The 16,570-nt window shown below is 41.8% G+C and overlaps 1 protein-coding gene across 1 annotated transcript; it reads right to left on the bottom strand.

Annotated features, from left to right (window-relative positions):
* Positions 1-9,554: 9,554 nt before the first annotated feature.
* On the bottom strand, positions 9,555-16,230 carry LOC136451664 (uncharacterized). Its single transcript, XM_066452353.1, has 6 exons — positions 15,872-16,230; positions 15,320-15,450; positions 14,543-14,602; positions 13,860-13,964; positions 10,494-10,607; positions 9,555-9,841 (listed from the first exon to the last, which is right to left on the bottom strand). The coding sequence occupies exons 1-6, from the start codon at positions 16,176-16,178 to the stop codon at positions 9,797-9,799; spliced, it is 762 nt and encodes a 253-aa protein (XP_066308450.1). The 5' UTR covers positions 16,179-16,230; the 3' UTR covers positions 9,555-9,796.
* Positions 16,231-16,570: the final 340 nt, after the last annotated feature.

Raw genomic sequence — 16,570 nt, forward strand, 5'->3', positions numbered from 1 at the left:
CATGATTGATAGCAAAGTCATTAGCACACCAATGGGAACCAATGGCAACTTAGATAGTGATGCAAGTGGCAATATGGTAGATCAAAAGTTGTATCGGTCTATGATTGGAAGCCTACTCTATGTGACCGCATCTAGGCCAGATATCATGTTTAGTGTATGCATATGTGCAAGATTTCAAGCCTCACCAAGAGAAAGTCATTTGAAGGCTACAAAGAGAATATTGAGGTACTTGAAGCATACACCAAATGTTGGTTTGTGGTACCCCAAAGGAGCAAAGTTTGAGCTAGTTGGTTACTCTGACTCGGATTATGCGAGATGCAAGGTTGAAAGGAAGAGCAACTCGGGCACATGTCAATTGTTGGGAAGATCACTTGTTTCATGGTCATTAAAGAAGCAAAATAATGTTGCATTATCAACCACCGAAGCCGAATACATATCCGCCGGTAGTTGTTGTGCACAAGTACTTTGGATGAAGGCCACTATGAGTGACTTTGGAATCAAGTTCAAGAAAGTGCCATTGCTATGTGACAATGAGAGTACAATCAAGTTGAGAAACAATCCGGTTCAACATGCAAGAACAAAGCACATTGATGTCCGCCACTATTTCATAAGAGATCACCAACAAAAAGGGGACATTTGCATTGAGAGTGTAGGCACCAAAGATCAACTTGCCGATATATTCACCAAGTCATTGGATGAGAAAAGGTTTTGCAAGCTAAGGAATGAGTTAAACATATTGGATTTCTCAAATATGTGTTGATGCACCCCCACTCATATGTCATGCCTCTCCTTCGAGCAATTCAAGGTAAAAATTGATTGGCATGGCATACATCCTTGCTAAGGACATGTTTAGTGCATCTAGTCATATTTTCAATCTTATTAGGACCTTTCAAGTGGTTCTATTTTATTAGGCTCATTCATGAAAATCAAATGATTTGGATGTCTATATGGTATCACTATTGCTTCTATGCTTGCTTTGATCTAGTGATGGCATATGACATGTTTATGGGCTTGTAAACCTAGTGTTTAATCTAGAAAATGAACTCTAAGTGTTTAACTCAACATGGTACAAGATAACCCTTATTTAGAGGTGTGAAGAAGCTTGTCCTTGGATCAAACTGAGTTAAATATCTTTGGCAAATAATCTAGATTGGACCAAATTTGGGAAAAAGATTCTCACCCCATTGATTGACATTGATAATCTCGACCCTATAAGTAATACTATCTATAATTAGAACATTTGTGATCATTGATGACAAAGAGGGAGAGAAACAAAGATAGTAGTAGAAATAGTGAAAAAGGGGGAGAAATATCATAAAGGGAGAGATATGACAAAGGAAAGGGATCAACTAAAATTTTGAGCACACAAGTAGGGGGAGCAAGCTTATGAACTTGTATGGTGCATTTGAATGTGCATTTCATATGTTTGCTTGCATAGCACAAGTTTTAAATATAAACATCCATGCTTGTGTGATGTATGCTAGTTATAAGATTGAATGATGAAATGAAATCACTAGATAACCTTCATTTCAAGTATTGTTTCCAAGTGATATTGAGCTAACCATGGTGCTAAGGATGGTATATTGGTGCACTCCGATTGGTATCACGCTTCAAAGGTCCATCTCTTATACCTTAGTATCATATGGTAGACATTGACTCCTATATTTCCTATCTAAGCATATGTGCAAGCTACAATCCAAACTCTTAGCACATATATAGGGGGAGCAATTGCTACCATTTGGGGTTCATGAAACTTGTCCATATCCTTTTACACATGGTAAATATGCTTGGGCAAGCAACATGGATTCAATTGAATTTCAATTCATATCTTTATGAAAGGGTTGTCATCAATTACCAAAAAGAGGGAGATTGAAAGCTCTAGTTTAGTTTTGGTGAATTGATGAAACCCTAAGTGCTAACCTAGTTTATCAAGTGATTATGAGATAGGTAGCACACTCCAAGTGATGAAGCAAATGAAGATCATAGCATGATGATGTTGATATCATAATGATGATCAAGTGCTTGGACTTGGAAAGAAGAAAGAGAAAAACAAAAAGCTCAAGGCAAAGGTATAAACCATAGGAGCTATTTTGTTTTTGGTGATCAAGACACTTAGAGAGTGTGATCACATTTAGGTTTGATAGCCGTACTATTAAGAGGGGTGAAACTCATATCGGAATACGGTTATCAAAGTGCCACTAGATGCTCTAACTCATTGCATATGCATTTAGGATCTAGTGGAGTGCTAACACCCTTGAAAATGTTTGTGAAAATATGCTAACACATGTGCACAAGGTGATACACTTGGTAGTTGGCACATTTAAGCAAGGGTGAAGAAGTTAGAGGTGAAATGGAGTTGGTCGCAATGATGCTGGCGTCGGTCAACTGACCGGATGCTGGGTCACTCTACGACCAAACGCTGAAGGGCTACGTCCGGTCGTGTTGTCGGTCGACATAGTGATTAGGGTTAAGCACCGGACGCTGGGCTGTGTCCGGTCAAGCATGACCGGACGCGTCCGGTCGGCAAAAACATGTTTTGGACCCTTACAGTAAATGACCGGACGCTGGGGGTCTAGCGTCCGGTCAGCTCTGTCGGAGCGTCCGGTCAACATGTTGACCATTGAGATCAAACGTTCACTATTGAATGCAGGAGACACGTGGACGCCATCGGGTGACCGGACGCTGAGGAGCAGCGTCCGGTCAGTTGGACCGGAGCGTCCGGTCGGCCCGTGTTATGCCCAGTGAAGGGGTATAACAACTCTATTTCGTGGGGGCTTCTATTTAAGCCCCATGGCCGGCTGTAGCTCATATCTTTGGCCATTTTTCATTGACATATCAACCTTGTGAGCTTAGCCAAAGTCATCCCACTCATCTCCATCATTGATTCATCATCATAGTGAGATTAGGAGAGAATCCAAGTGCATTGCTTGAATGTTTGCATCTAGAGGCACTTGGTGTTCGTGTTTCGCTGCATATTTTGCTTGTTACTCTTGGTGGTTGCCACCACCTAGATGGCTTGGAGCAGTGATGATCATTGAGCGGAGGGTGGTGATTGTCTCCGGCTCCGATCGTGGTGATTGTGAGGGGTTCTTGACCTTTCCCTGGTGGAGCGCCAAAAGGTACTCTAGTGGATTGCTCGTGGCTTGTGTGATCCTCATCTTGTGGTGGTTGTGCGGCACCCTATTAAGGGTTTGGCGTGTGTAGCCAATTAGCGCGTGAATCTCCAAGTGAGTGAATCGCCACAACGAGGACTAGCTTGCCGGCAAGCAAGTGAACCTCGGTAAAAAATCATTGTGTTCATCATTGATTCCGAGGTGATTAGTCTTCATTGTTATTCATCCTTGTGATTGATTGGCTCATTCATCTACACGGCGGTATAATCTTCTTGATCACTCTCTTTACATTACCGCAAACTAGTTGTCAAGCTCTTTAGTGTAGCTAGTTGTGAGAGCTTGCTTGCTTGGTTGGTGTGGCTCTTTAGTTAGCCTTTGAGAGCACACTAACATAGGATAGTGTCATAGCTTTTGTGTGGATCGACACTATCTAAACTAGAATTGTGGTAGATGGCTTACATTTTAAGTAGGCTAGCGCAACACTTGCTTCGCCTCATAATTGTCTAACATTTTGTTAAGTGTTGTTGTAGAATTTTTTATTAGGCTATTCACCCCCCCTCTAGCCATTAGGACCTTTCAGCGTGGCCCTACCCCGATGTTCCAACCCTGGCATATGGCTCGTACATGTCCCTACCCCAGCAGTGCGCGGGCCCTAGCGTGTGGTGTCTTGGCGGCGCGTGAGTCGGCCAGCTTCCTCCCAGCAACGCAGACGTGCGAGGCGACCCGCTCCCTCACGGCGGCGCTCAGGAACCGGTGATGGTCCGACGAGCGAGACCTAGCAGCTAGATCCGTCCTCAAGCAGGTCTCATCTCTCTCGGTCTACTCTCCATCTGCCTCTCTCACACTCTGTCTCCTTGCATATTCAGATCCAGATCCAAGGCGACGGCGGCACGACGGGCAGACATACGGCTTCAATCTACTCTCTCTCTCTCTCACTCTTGGTGTACTCTAGGCGACGGACGGTAGCGGCTCCTCCCGACAAGATCGAGGTCCTCCCGGCATGAATCGACCTCTCCAGCACGGATCGACCTCCACGGCACGGATCTAGGAGTTGTGACTCCTGGAGCGACAGATTCGATGGAGGGCGGCGGATCTGCGAGTGGCGACTCCCTGAGCGGCGGATCTGGTGGAGGGCGCTGGCGCTGCGGTTCACGGTGGCGGAAATGGACTCGTTAGTGGGCACAAAAACAGGCTCGCTGGTAGGCTCTAGGATTTTTTTTTGTTTTTTTAATCCATTAACCGAGGCGGGCATTTATAAGGCGCTCGTCTTGGTTAAACGTTTAACCGAGGTGGGCAAGGCAACTACCACCATAGTTCACGGATTAACCGTGACCTTTGGACGGAGGCGGTTGCCTTTGCCTGCCTCACAAAATAAAAAGCGCCCTCCTCCGTTGAGTTTATTGTAGTAGTGACATGCATATGCTATACTTATTTTAGTAGTTTACTAAGAGAGGAAAAATATCTTCACCAAATAATAGTGACACTAATATTTCACTTTAAATTATATTAATACTCCATGTAATAAATTTATAAGTTCTTACTTTAAATAAGTTCGTACATTGTGACTGAAACATTATATCACATCAATACTGCTAATTTAATTTAAGTATTTTATGTTTTTTAATCAAATAATACTATCACACATATAAATTCTCAATATAGCAATTCAACATCTTGAGTGTCTGTAGGCTGAAATGATTGTTATGCAGTTTATATCTAAGAGTGAAGTTTAGGAACTAGAATATATTTTAAATAGAACACAAAAGTAAAATTTGAATGAAATATACAACAATTAAAAGTGTTTCAACTTAACATGTGGATAAAAAATCGCATCAACTAATAAGATCAAAAGTTAAAAGCCAAAATATATATTAATGATGTCACAAGAAAATGTTGCAACAAGAGCTTCTACTCCCTTTATCCTAAAATATAACCAACCCAAATAATTTTAGGACATATTATATGGTAAAACAAATAACACATATAACTCTCCCTAATTACTATATTTGGTTTGGTGATAGACATTAATGGTAGGTATGTATATGAATATTGCCTTTTAGAATGTTTGTTCACCTAGAATTCCTTATATTTTGGTATAAATTTTGACCTCTTAATTTCTTATATTTCAGGATAGAGGAAGTATAACTTAAGCTTAGGTTTCAACTAAATACATATCAAAGATATGCTAACTGGACGCCTGAAACGGAGCCTTTGAATTAATCCTCACGACATGTGTTAGAGAAAAGATAAATCCTAGAAATTATCGCAAAATTCAAGAAACTTGACCATCAATTTGGTAGACTCTAATAATAATAATAATAATAATAATAATAATAATAATAATAATAATAATAATAATAATAATAATAATAATAATAATAATAATAATAATAATAATAATAATAATAATAACAATAATAACAATAAAATAATAATAATAATAATAATAATAATAATAATAATAATAATAATAATAATAATAATAATAATAATAATAATAATAATAATAATAATAATAGCAATTAGATCTATTTTATTTTCTAAATAATTACCCGTATATGTCACGTAAAATAACCCTAAATACATATCTAAACTGTCATTTGCTTCGTTGTCTTGCATCTAGTGGCACTAGTTCTTTGATTGGGTTGCAGTTTTCTTGTTACTCTTGGTGGTTACCGCCACTCAGATGGCTTGGAGCAGCAGTGATTGTTGAGGGGAGTGTTGGCGATTGTTCTCTGTCTCTAGGCGGTGATTTGTGAGATGTATTGATCCCACCTCGCGGAGTTGTAAAGGGATACTCTAATGGAATGTTCATGGCTAGTTGGAGTGCACTATGTGCTCGATTCTTGTGGCACCTAATTTATGGGTCTAGCTTGTCATGCTAGTTAGTGCGCAAATCATCACTTGGGTACTCACTACAATGTAGATGTAGTGGGTTGCCAGCAAGCAACCGGACCATGGAGATAAATCATTGTGTTGATCACTTTCCCTCGTTAGTTTGCTACTACTACTCTCCTATTTACTTTCTTATTGTGCTTGTGAGTGGTAGTTGCTAGAGTAGTGTAGTTGTAGTTTTAGTAGTAATTAGCTCTCTCTCTAGTTTGCTTGTGTAGCTAGTAGCTTCTGTGCGGGTTGTGGTTTAGACTAGAAATCTCTTGCTACTAGGATTGTGAAGGGGTTTGCTCGGATGAATTAGAGCTAGGCTATTAGAAACATTTATTGTACTAGTCGCCTTTGCTCTATTGTTGTGCTTTTATAGAAGAACTTTTTTATAACCTATTCAACCCTCTCTCTAGCCATCTAAATCCTTTCAACCGTTGTTGATTTATTCTCCAGTGGTTTCTCCAATCCCACATCGGAGATTTCTGATGCGAAGTCCAAGACTTCAAATTTTCACTAGACAGCACCTATCCTTCCGGTGCTCACCATCTCCACTGCGCTTGTGAACTGTTCTCAGTTTGAAGCTCCCGTGCCTAAGTTCAATGCTCACCCGAGAGTTATGTGCACAGCTTGAGCTTGCCTTGGGTTGGGCTTCACCCGCTTTATCCCGTGCACACCGAGAAGCTCCGGTGCACCCTCTGGTGCTTACTGAGAGCAGTTTCAGCGTGTCTTTTCGTTCGACCCTTTCTACTTAATGTCTTGAGCTTATTTTATCTCTTCTACAGTCTCCATGGCAGCTCATTATCCTTTGCTTGAGGTGTTTGATCACTTTATCTTCATCGTCTCCTCGCTCAAGTCCATCCTTGCAAGTTGCATACCGTAGGACCAAAACCTTGTATTTAAACAACATTAGTCCGAATGGTGATGTTGTTATTCAATCATAGAAATCACTAATGGCCCTTGTTAGGTACCATTTTTCTTACAACATCTAGAATTTTGTAGCTTACAATGCAAGACTGCACTGATCAGGATGCATTTAAAAAGAGCAGATATGAAAGAATGAGACAAAACGGTGTGCCCGGAATTGTAATAAGCTTATATAGCTTATTTTGGTAGCTCGAGGGAGATGAGTTTCCAGTAAGCACCTTAGGAAGTAGGTTAGCTAATAGCTAGTGACTAAACCACTCATCACCCGTTTGGTCCTACACCAACGTTATAGTATGCGATCACTCATCCTTAGACATACCATATGTTTGGTTTGCGGACAAGACTAGGAATGAAGTGGGATATACATCCCACTTTGTCCCAATGTTTAGTTTGAGGACATGAGGATGGGAGCATCCCAGAGAGGAATATTCCTCTAGACTAGGGGCTCCCTTGGTCCCTCAAATAATCAGTTACACATTCGTCCCCTGCAGATGGCGTCTGGTTTTGTCCGTTGTCGCCTCATCTTCCTCTTTGCATGTGCGAGCACTCCGGCAAATCTAGTGCGGGCGGGCGGCGATGGGAGCGGTCGTGGATCCAGGGGAGGTGCCACAGAGTTTTGGCGGAGCTCCTGCGCGAGATTGGGGTGGGGTCGGTACGAACATCGGGCGGACTCCATGCCACGACTGGGGAGAGGCAGAGCCCGGGGTGCAAGCGTTGGGCACCATGCGTGAGCAACGGGTAGGGTTGGCGTGAGTGCCAGGACAGGAGAGACACCAACAGAGTGAACTAGGGGTTGTGGCCAGGCCCGGTCCTGTCAATTTATAGGCCTGGAGCGAAGCTTGGAAGATGGGCCTTCATTTTAATTATAATAATATGCATAAAAATTCTATCCATCTCTATTTTTTTTTCTTTTTCACTTCTATATAAATGCAAGCCTTTTGGCAACACGAGGACACTGGAAATTTAGAAATAATACTAGATTCAGTTTAACGTTAAAATAAAAATGAGTGTTAGTAAAGTACCAAGTATTTTTTTTTGGCGAGAGACGAGTGGAGAACAAGGATAATAATTATTCACTGCCCTACACTGTTAGGGATTCTCCAATCCCAAATTAGAATCTGAGTCTTATATATTCTATTCTAAAGAATAACGACAAGGGGCAAAGGCAATTAGACAAATTAAACATTGATTAAACAATCAACAAAGGGACTAAGGGAACAGGGGCAATTGGGCATGGCACTTTACCTGAACATGTCTGGAAGTAAGGACGTCTCGTATAGTCGTACTCGCTTGGTTGGGAATGGAGTTACGGAGCAAGCGAACGGAGTAGCCAGATCGGCGACGGTGACGGCGACGCCGGACGGCGGAGCGAAGGCGCAGCGATGACACAGAAGGAGAGCGGCTGCGACGGAAGGAAAATCGACGGACTCTTTCTTATGGGCCAACTATAGCTTACATACCTGGGATTGGGCCCCTAGGCTTCAAGGGCCCTGTGCGTGGGCACAGCTCAACCCCCCCCCCCCCCCCCCCCCCCCGGGGCCGGGGCTGGTTGTGGCCAGGGGCAAGATGTGGCGGTTGGTGGCATGGTCGCGGTGGGCTGACATGGTCACTGTAGGAAGCAGCGACGGCGAGGACCGTGGATAGGGATGAGTGGTGGTGGAAGGAAGAAGAAGGTAAGAGAGAGGATGACATGTGAGCACCATTTAAGGGATGCCTAACAGATCATAAACGGTGACTTATCCTATTCATCCCCATCTCTCCAACAAAGGCCTTGTTTAGTTGGCGAAATTTTTTGGGAAATGGTACTGTAGGACGTTCGTTGTTATTTGGCAATTAGTGTCTAATCAGAGTCTAATTAGACTTAAAAGATTCGTCTCGTGAATTTCGTCTAAACTATGTAATTAGTTTTATTTTTTATTTATATTTAATGCTTCATACATGCGTCCAAAGATTCGATGTGACGGGGAATCTTGAAAAATTTTACAAAATGAAGTGCAACTAAACAGGCACAAAACACGTAACATAGACGTCTCCGTCCTCCTAACTAAACACTGAGGTAAAACAATTCCATCTAATAAAAAACTAAAATGCATCCATCACATCCCTCTTTATCCCAAAACCAAAAAAAAAAGACCCCCACGAAGATTTTGGCCCTTGGGAAGCTTCACGGTGCGGAGCTTGACAGAGGAACGTATGGAGATGAGCCCACTCGTGTTGGGTGACATCTTCACCGAGAGGCGTTGAGGTCGCCACCTTACGCTCAAATTCGTTTGTTAACCTTGCGCTCAAATTCGTTTGTTACAAAGAAAAGCAGGCATGCTTCATCGCTTCCTGTAGCCATCCTGCACTTGTAGCCCCAGGTCAAGGAGAAACTACGCAATGAGTCACACCGTCCATACAACTGGAGGCACTAGAAAGTAGAAACCACAGCATTGCCGTTGCCGTTATAACCGGCGCCATTTTTCACATTCAGAAAAAAAAAGAGGATAAGTGTTAGTACTGGAGTACTAACTACCTGGTTCATGGGTTGGTTTAAACCGCAAACCAAACCGGAACCGGTGTGGTTTGAACCCAGGCCCCGAGACCCCGAGTCATGGGGCTATTTCGGAGAACTACTTGCGTATTTTATATATAGGAAAAACATAACAATTCATATTTCGACGGATGTCATGCGACCATGACGGCACAAAGGCAGTTAGCAAGTCGGGTCGCACAAGGTCTCAACAACCACAGCATTGCACTGAAGTCTGACAAGTAATAAGGACGCGAAAATATTAACACTGGACACAAGCGGATCAAGTTGCTAAAAGCTTTCTGTGTGACAATTCCAAGCGGAGCATCAATGACAGTGGTCAAACATCAGGTCCACAGCATCATCAATCTCTCCAGAATGGCACTTTTCTCTTCGTCTGCTTGAAGCCCTGTGCATAAATCATTAAATCCTTAGTGCCAATGGTGATAAAACAAGGAATGTTTTCAAATTTTATGTTCTAGTTGCTATCCTCATCAAAGAAAATTCCTTTTGGTGTCTTATTACATAGTAGTTCCACGTGTGATTATTTATTTTATGGTATATGCTCCAAAATATACTAGGCATTTGGAACATTCTAGGTGAACTCCCCCCATCAAACACTTCCCGTTGTGATTCATTTGTACCCATAACATGTGTAACTGCAGCATACAGAGGTAATATGGCACTGTTATCTACTAAACAAATTTGTTCCAGTGACAAATGTTCCTAGCATCTGAATATGAATTATGTATCTTTGTTTCTTCTGTTACAAAAGTGCACATGTGGAAACTGAAAATGTAAGACTATCAATGCAAACCTTGAAATTGCTTGACTATTTAGTGAAGAAATGTTGTCCAAGTATTTTAACAAGGAGAGGTTGTCTTAAGTATTAGCATATACTAAGACTTTTCAAAAAAAAAAAAAGACTTACAATGTATTCAATTTCAAATTATACTGCAAAATAATATAATAAATCAAATGCGAAACAAGGATGACATTTACGCAACATGGACATTTTTAGATAATGAAAAGTTGATACTTGATAGTCTAAATAAGCATACCTTCTTTAAATCTGAATATAGACCTTCCACCCTTTGCTCTGTCTCCTTAGTGAATGACCATATTCTGTTAATAGTAGAGTTCATCTTGACCCATTCATCAGCTATAACTTGAACCTGCAGTAGTATGACCATGAAATGACCACCTGAAAACAAGTACCTACAGCTACAACCATATTTACAGCACAATAGCACATAACCATGAAAGTTGTAAAACAAAGCTTTAAAGTGCCAAAGGAGCTATAAGGCAACTGGATACTGAAGCTTAAAATCCTAAGGGGGCATTTGGTTCCCTTCCGAGCAGGCCCGTAGCAGAGATACAGGCTGAGGGTGGCCAGGCTTTGAAGGTGCAGGTGCATGCTGTTTGGTTCCCGTATGCGTGTAGCCTGGCTCATGAAAGAACTTGTTTGGTTGCCTGACTCCTGCAGCTTTTGCACTCTCAAACACTCATCCACGCACCTGCTCTCGCACCACTCCGGCCTGGCTCGATTGGAACGCAGGAAAATCCCGTATGGGGAGAGCCAGGCCCAACGACAGCCTTTTGCACGAACTCAGCCTGGCTAGAAGGCGCGTGCAGCCAACCAATCATGCTGTGCTCGCACTAGATGGGCCTGGTTCGTCCTCGTGCAGGGAACCAAACGCCCCCTAAGTGTACTATGATGTCCTTTCTAGGATGCGGTGGATGAAGATGCTGGAAATAAAGTCAATGTTTTAGTTCTTAGGGCTGTAATTTTCTTCTGGTTCTACAAATTTTGAAGGGATTCCTTCAAGTACAATATTGGTGACCCAAACTCCATGCCAATCCAGTTCTGTTCATTAAGGTAGAATGCATATTATTATACTTCCCAGTCTAATTTTCCCCTAAAAAAGCACTTTGACCAAAAGTATGTCATATTGGTTCTGGATAGCAAAAGGAGCATAGATGCACATCACTTCAGAAGAGGGAAATGGGGTTCCTTCATAACCACAGACACCAGTTATAAACAGGCATAACATACCCCTTAAGTCTCCCCATTAATCATCTTCCAAATCGTGCTTGTCCCACCAGCCCATTGATCACTGGGGTTGGTATTACCACTTCCACCCTTCCCCGCAAAAAAAAAAAAAAAAAAAAAAAAAAAAAAAAAAAAAAATCCAGCCACCAGCATGCTGTCACTGTCAATAGGATGCTGTTCAATGATAAATCGGTAATTGGACTGAGATGTGGTGTGGCCACGGAGAGCAATGTGGCTGAGGTATGATGTGGGGAAGGCAGTGGCATGCTCAAGTGTGGTTTGTGTTCACAGCTGCAACAAGCTTGGTTGGCGTGGGAAGTAACATGAATAGATTATATAGAGGTCACAATAGCAAGGAGAAGAAGCAGGATGATATAAGTCGTAACTATGGCATAGGACTCTACCCTGTGTGGTAGCATAATGTTAGGCAATATCTGTGCATGGATTGGATAAGATCATAAGAGGGAAATCCTGGGAGGTAAGGTGTGGCTAGAGAGAGAGAAAGAGAGAGAGAGAGAGATCGTGGTCACAGGGATCTGGGACGATTCCGCATTCTGTGAGCCAGAAACACTGTCCTGATTCACGGGTCGAAATCAATGATGGTCACTGTCCTGTTGCCACATGGAATGAGATGTATCAAGGAATAAAAGGGGGAAGGGGGAGATATGGAGGAGGATGCTGTTGGTAAGGGGAGGGGGGAGATATGGAGGAGGATGCTGTTGCTAAGGTGTGGGAGGCACCCAGACCCAGCACTGATGAGGACCATCGACCACCAGCCACCGGCAGTGACAGCACCACACTGGTGCAGTAGCAGCCACAGCGGGATACGGATGTCTTCAGTGAAACTGAAACTACTAGAGCAAAGACGAGAACAAGAGCAGACGACTTTACCCAGATGGAAGACCAGTTTTGGCCAGCGGTGATGGATCTAGTGCTGGCAGCATTGTTGGAGTTGGGACTTGAGAGCAGAGAGAAACGAGGAAGAAAGGAACTGCTGGCAGCATGCATTCGCAAAGAGAGAGACTAGAGGTTATGCTCTTAACTTCTTAGGGCAGAACATTAGGTAGGCTGGATGGGCCAGAGTGCAGAAGCCCATCTAATATTTACCTTTTCTTTTTTTTTTAACTTTACAATGGATCTTCTACATCTACTTTTGTATTGCATAGCCGTATTATATACCTCATCGAGCTTGGCTAAATGGGCCACTGTACACAGCTCAATTTAAACTATCTTGTTCTTTTTATTTTTATTACTTTGTATTGGTCTTTTGTAACTACTCATACATGGCATATCAAAGCTCATCGACTCAGATTAGTTGGGGTCATTCAATTCAAACTAACCCCTTCAACCCGTGTTTTTAGACACCCACAACCCACGTCCCTCGAACCCAACCTGCCCGGGCAACCTAAATTTCTGGTGGCTGAGGGAGATTGGATCCCTATTGCTTTCTTATTGAAAAGGTGAGAAAAGTGATTCAATGTGGAATAATCTATAGTTTGCGACGAAGAGTGGGGAAGGCTAAAATAACATTTTGGATGAGAGGTGGTGGCTAAAACTTGCTAACTTGCTTAAGAACAACTCTTGTAGATAGATAAAAAAATGTTTATTGCTAAGTAAGCTGTTGCCGCAGCCTCCTAGCCCTCTGCTGCCTCATGTTTCTTGCAGTAGTAGGACAGGCCCAACATTACAGGTAACAATGGTGAAGAGAAGCACGGCAACAACTTCATGTACCACCGACCACCACCACGATCAAACTACCGTGTGACTATCATAGTGATTGTGACGGATGGCACATGATGGCGGGTCAATATGCTTCACTTGAGAAATGTCCCTTTATTAATTTGATTGGTAGCACTTCTTTCTATTAACACAATGACGCGCAGCACTCCTGCGTGTTCGAGAGAAAAAAATTGTTGGTAGCAAAATGGTTATTTGCCATTGATGCTGTGTGAGTATTGTGTCTGAATTTCCAGAAAAAAAAATTGGGTTGCAATTGAAAGATATGGAGTTGACAAATGTCAAAATAGTATCACAATAGTGACATTATTGTCACACCAAAGCTTATCATTATATTGCTTACATATACAAAGTGGGCCTAAATTTCAACAACACAAGGTCTGAGAAAAATGGTTAACCAGATAGATTAAAATTTTAAGGTGTATTACCAGACAAAAGATAAAAATACAACAACAACAACAACAACATAGCCTTTCAGTCCCAAGCAAGTTGGGGTAGGCTAGAGTTGAAACCCACCAAGAGCCCCAAGTCACAAAAGATAAAAATAAAACTTATAAATAAACAAGTAGCACATAAAAGGTCATGCAGCTAAAAGGTTCCTTGATGAAACAGAAAACAGTAACCTATAGAAAGATACCTTCTTGATAGCTGAATGCAGAGCTTCGACCTTTTCTGTTGTGTCCTTTGCTACTGTCAATATATCTGAATTCATCTTTCTTGATCCATCTTTTAGAATTTGAACCTATTTCATAAATCATAACTCCATAAGGTGAATAGCTGAAACAGCTTTCAGAAAAGGAGGCCCAATAGCACATAAAAGAACAGCTGGAATAATATTTTCTTTACCACACATAACAGGCAATATAAGACTGCATACAAAATAAGTTAGCAAAATTAACACTCTACGGAAACAGATAAAAGACAGGTAGGTGGTTTGCTGGATTTGTAAAAAATAACACCTATGACGATCAGGCATTAATAATTTTTAAGGTTCACAAAAGGTGTATCAATGAAGAAAACAGGAATCAAAGCAGCGATGTAAACAGTAGCAGTGCATATATATAAATATCAAAAGCATGCAATATTTTTAGGCATATATGAAGACTTAAAGAGTTTTGACCCTGTAGACGAGATGAACAGAGTATCCAGCTAATATTTGAATAGTTCTGGTGATGTATTCAGATTCTAATAGAGCTTTTAAGAGGCAATCTACATAAGAAAAAATTCTGACTCAGACAGTTGTTTGTCCAAACTAACAGTAGTCCTATTTTAGTAGGAACATGAGCAAATACATCCAACATTTTTCTGTGTGGGAGGCACCTCATTTTCCATTGCTTTGATACTATCACCAAAATATGAGCTGCATAATAATTCCTGAATCTGCATGAAAAAACAGCACAAAATACATGCTATTTAAGAACCTTTTTTTTTCTTTTAAGAACATAAATGGTAAATGTAAAGAAGTTGGCTAGTTTCATTCTAGTCACAATAAAACAATAAGCAGAAAAAAACAGATTTTATTTAGGTTGACCAAACCATAAGCTTACTAACTCATATTCAGCTTCATTGTCCACTACTACAGCAATAATGAAGAAACTAACATTGTTTTTGTGACAGGTCCTTGCCTAATGCCTAGTACATGTGCCTGCATTCCCCCTCCCCACCCACCCATAAAAGACCAAGATCCAATCAAAATGCCACACGAATGGAGCAAGAAAATTTAACTTGAACAACTCCCATATTTTTCATCAATACAAAATCTCCACTGCCTTCGTGATACATGGCAGCAGCAGCTAGTACAGCATATTATGATTTCTTCATGCAGTAGCACTATTGCTGAGCACATTGTACCCACCTAGACCATCTAATTATCTTGACCTACCATCACCAAAGTTCAAGCTTAGAGGGTGCTTGATCATGATCTACATGTATGAACTACATTGTAGAATCAGAATATTTGTTTGTTTATTTATACTAGTAATATAATAAAAATTTGTGCAATTTAGTAAGGTAGTAACACTCAATGACTACCGGAACTCCATGGAATTGATGTGATACAATCGAGAAGGAACAAGTCACCAGACACACAGAACATACCTTGATATTTTCCTGCTCATTGATCAGAGACTGGATATCAAGTTCCATTGCTCTCATTACACGGCCATTCTCCTCCTCTAAAGGATCAAGTTTCTCATCGACCACTTTAGGTTTACTATCCCAAAGAGATTCTGCAAGCATAGTTCAAAATATATCAGCATACAAAAGAAGAAAAAAAAACACAAGAAACTCCGTTAACATCATAGGACAAGTAGATTATGCTTGGAATGTAGGAATTTCACTGGAATTAGTTTAAATTACGCTTGGAATATAGGAATTTAACTGTAATTAGTTTAAATTTCACACAAAACACAGGATATGGGGAAAATTCCATCTTCCAAACGGGGTCTAAAAATAAAGTACAATTTTTTAATAAGCAGAATTCAATAAAAACCATTAACCCTAAAGACCAAAGTTCAGTTGTTAAACTATCGCAATCGCAAGACTGTCAATCGCGAGGCACAAAACTTGAACACGGGTAAACAAGCGCATGCTCTGATACAAACAGGATTAGCCCTAACAGGACATGGGGCGTCTAATCTCCCAACATACCAAGCCGCGCCAGCTGCAGCTTAAGCTGCTCGACCTCCGACCGCAGCTCCTCGCGGAAACCGCCGTCATCATCCCCGCCGCTGTAGACGGAGGCGACCGGGGCGGCGCACTCCCTGGCGTGGTCACGCGGGAGGGCGAAGATGACTGCGAGGAGCGCGGCCGCGACGGCCAAAGCAGCACAAGAACGGCCAAGGTGTCTGGCGCTGGTGCTGTGGTGCCCGGACGCCAGGCGGAGGCCGAGGGAGACGAGGCGTAGCGGGAGGAGGAAGGCGACGACGATGGCGAGGAGCGCCGCGTCGACAGTCATTGTCGTCCGGGGCACGGGGGGAGAGTCTCCCCGCTACAACTGCGGATGGGTTTTTGTGTGGGTTAGGCCCAGTTTGCAAATAAGTCACCTACTTATAAATTGAAAAGTGAAAAAAAAGTAACTTATTTTGTTAAATACTACCAACTTATAAGTCACCCCTGCTTATAAGTTTTAAGTTGGTTCACCCCTGCTTAAAACTTATAAGTCACCCTTTTTCGCGTGAGGCCCACACCTTTAATGAGCTTATAAGTCATCTACAACCAAATATACATAACTTATAAGTCACTGATTTTCAGTCACCTGACTTAATAAGTCACCTAACTTATGGAAACCAAACAGGGCCTTAATCGAATTGAAGCCATTAAAAAAAACACAGTCTGACAAATGCCATT

Source organism: Miscanthus floridulus, chromosome 5, assembly GCF_019320115.1.
Source record: "Miscanthus floridulus cultivar M001 chromosome 5, ASM1932011v1, whole genome shotgun sequence".
NCBI classification, from domain to species: Eukaryota; Viridiplantae; Streptophyta; class Magnoliopsida; order Poales; family Poaceae; genus Miscanthus; species Miscanthus floridulus.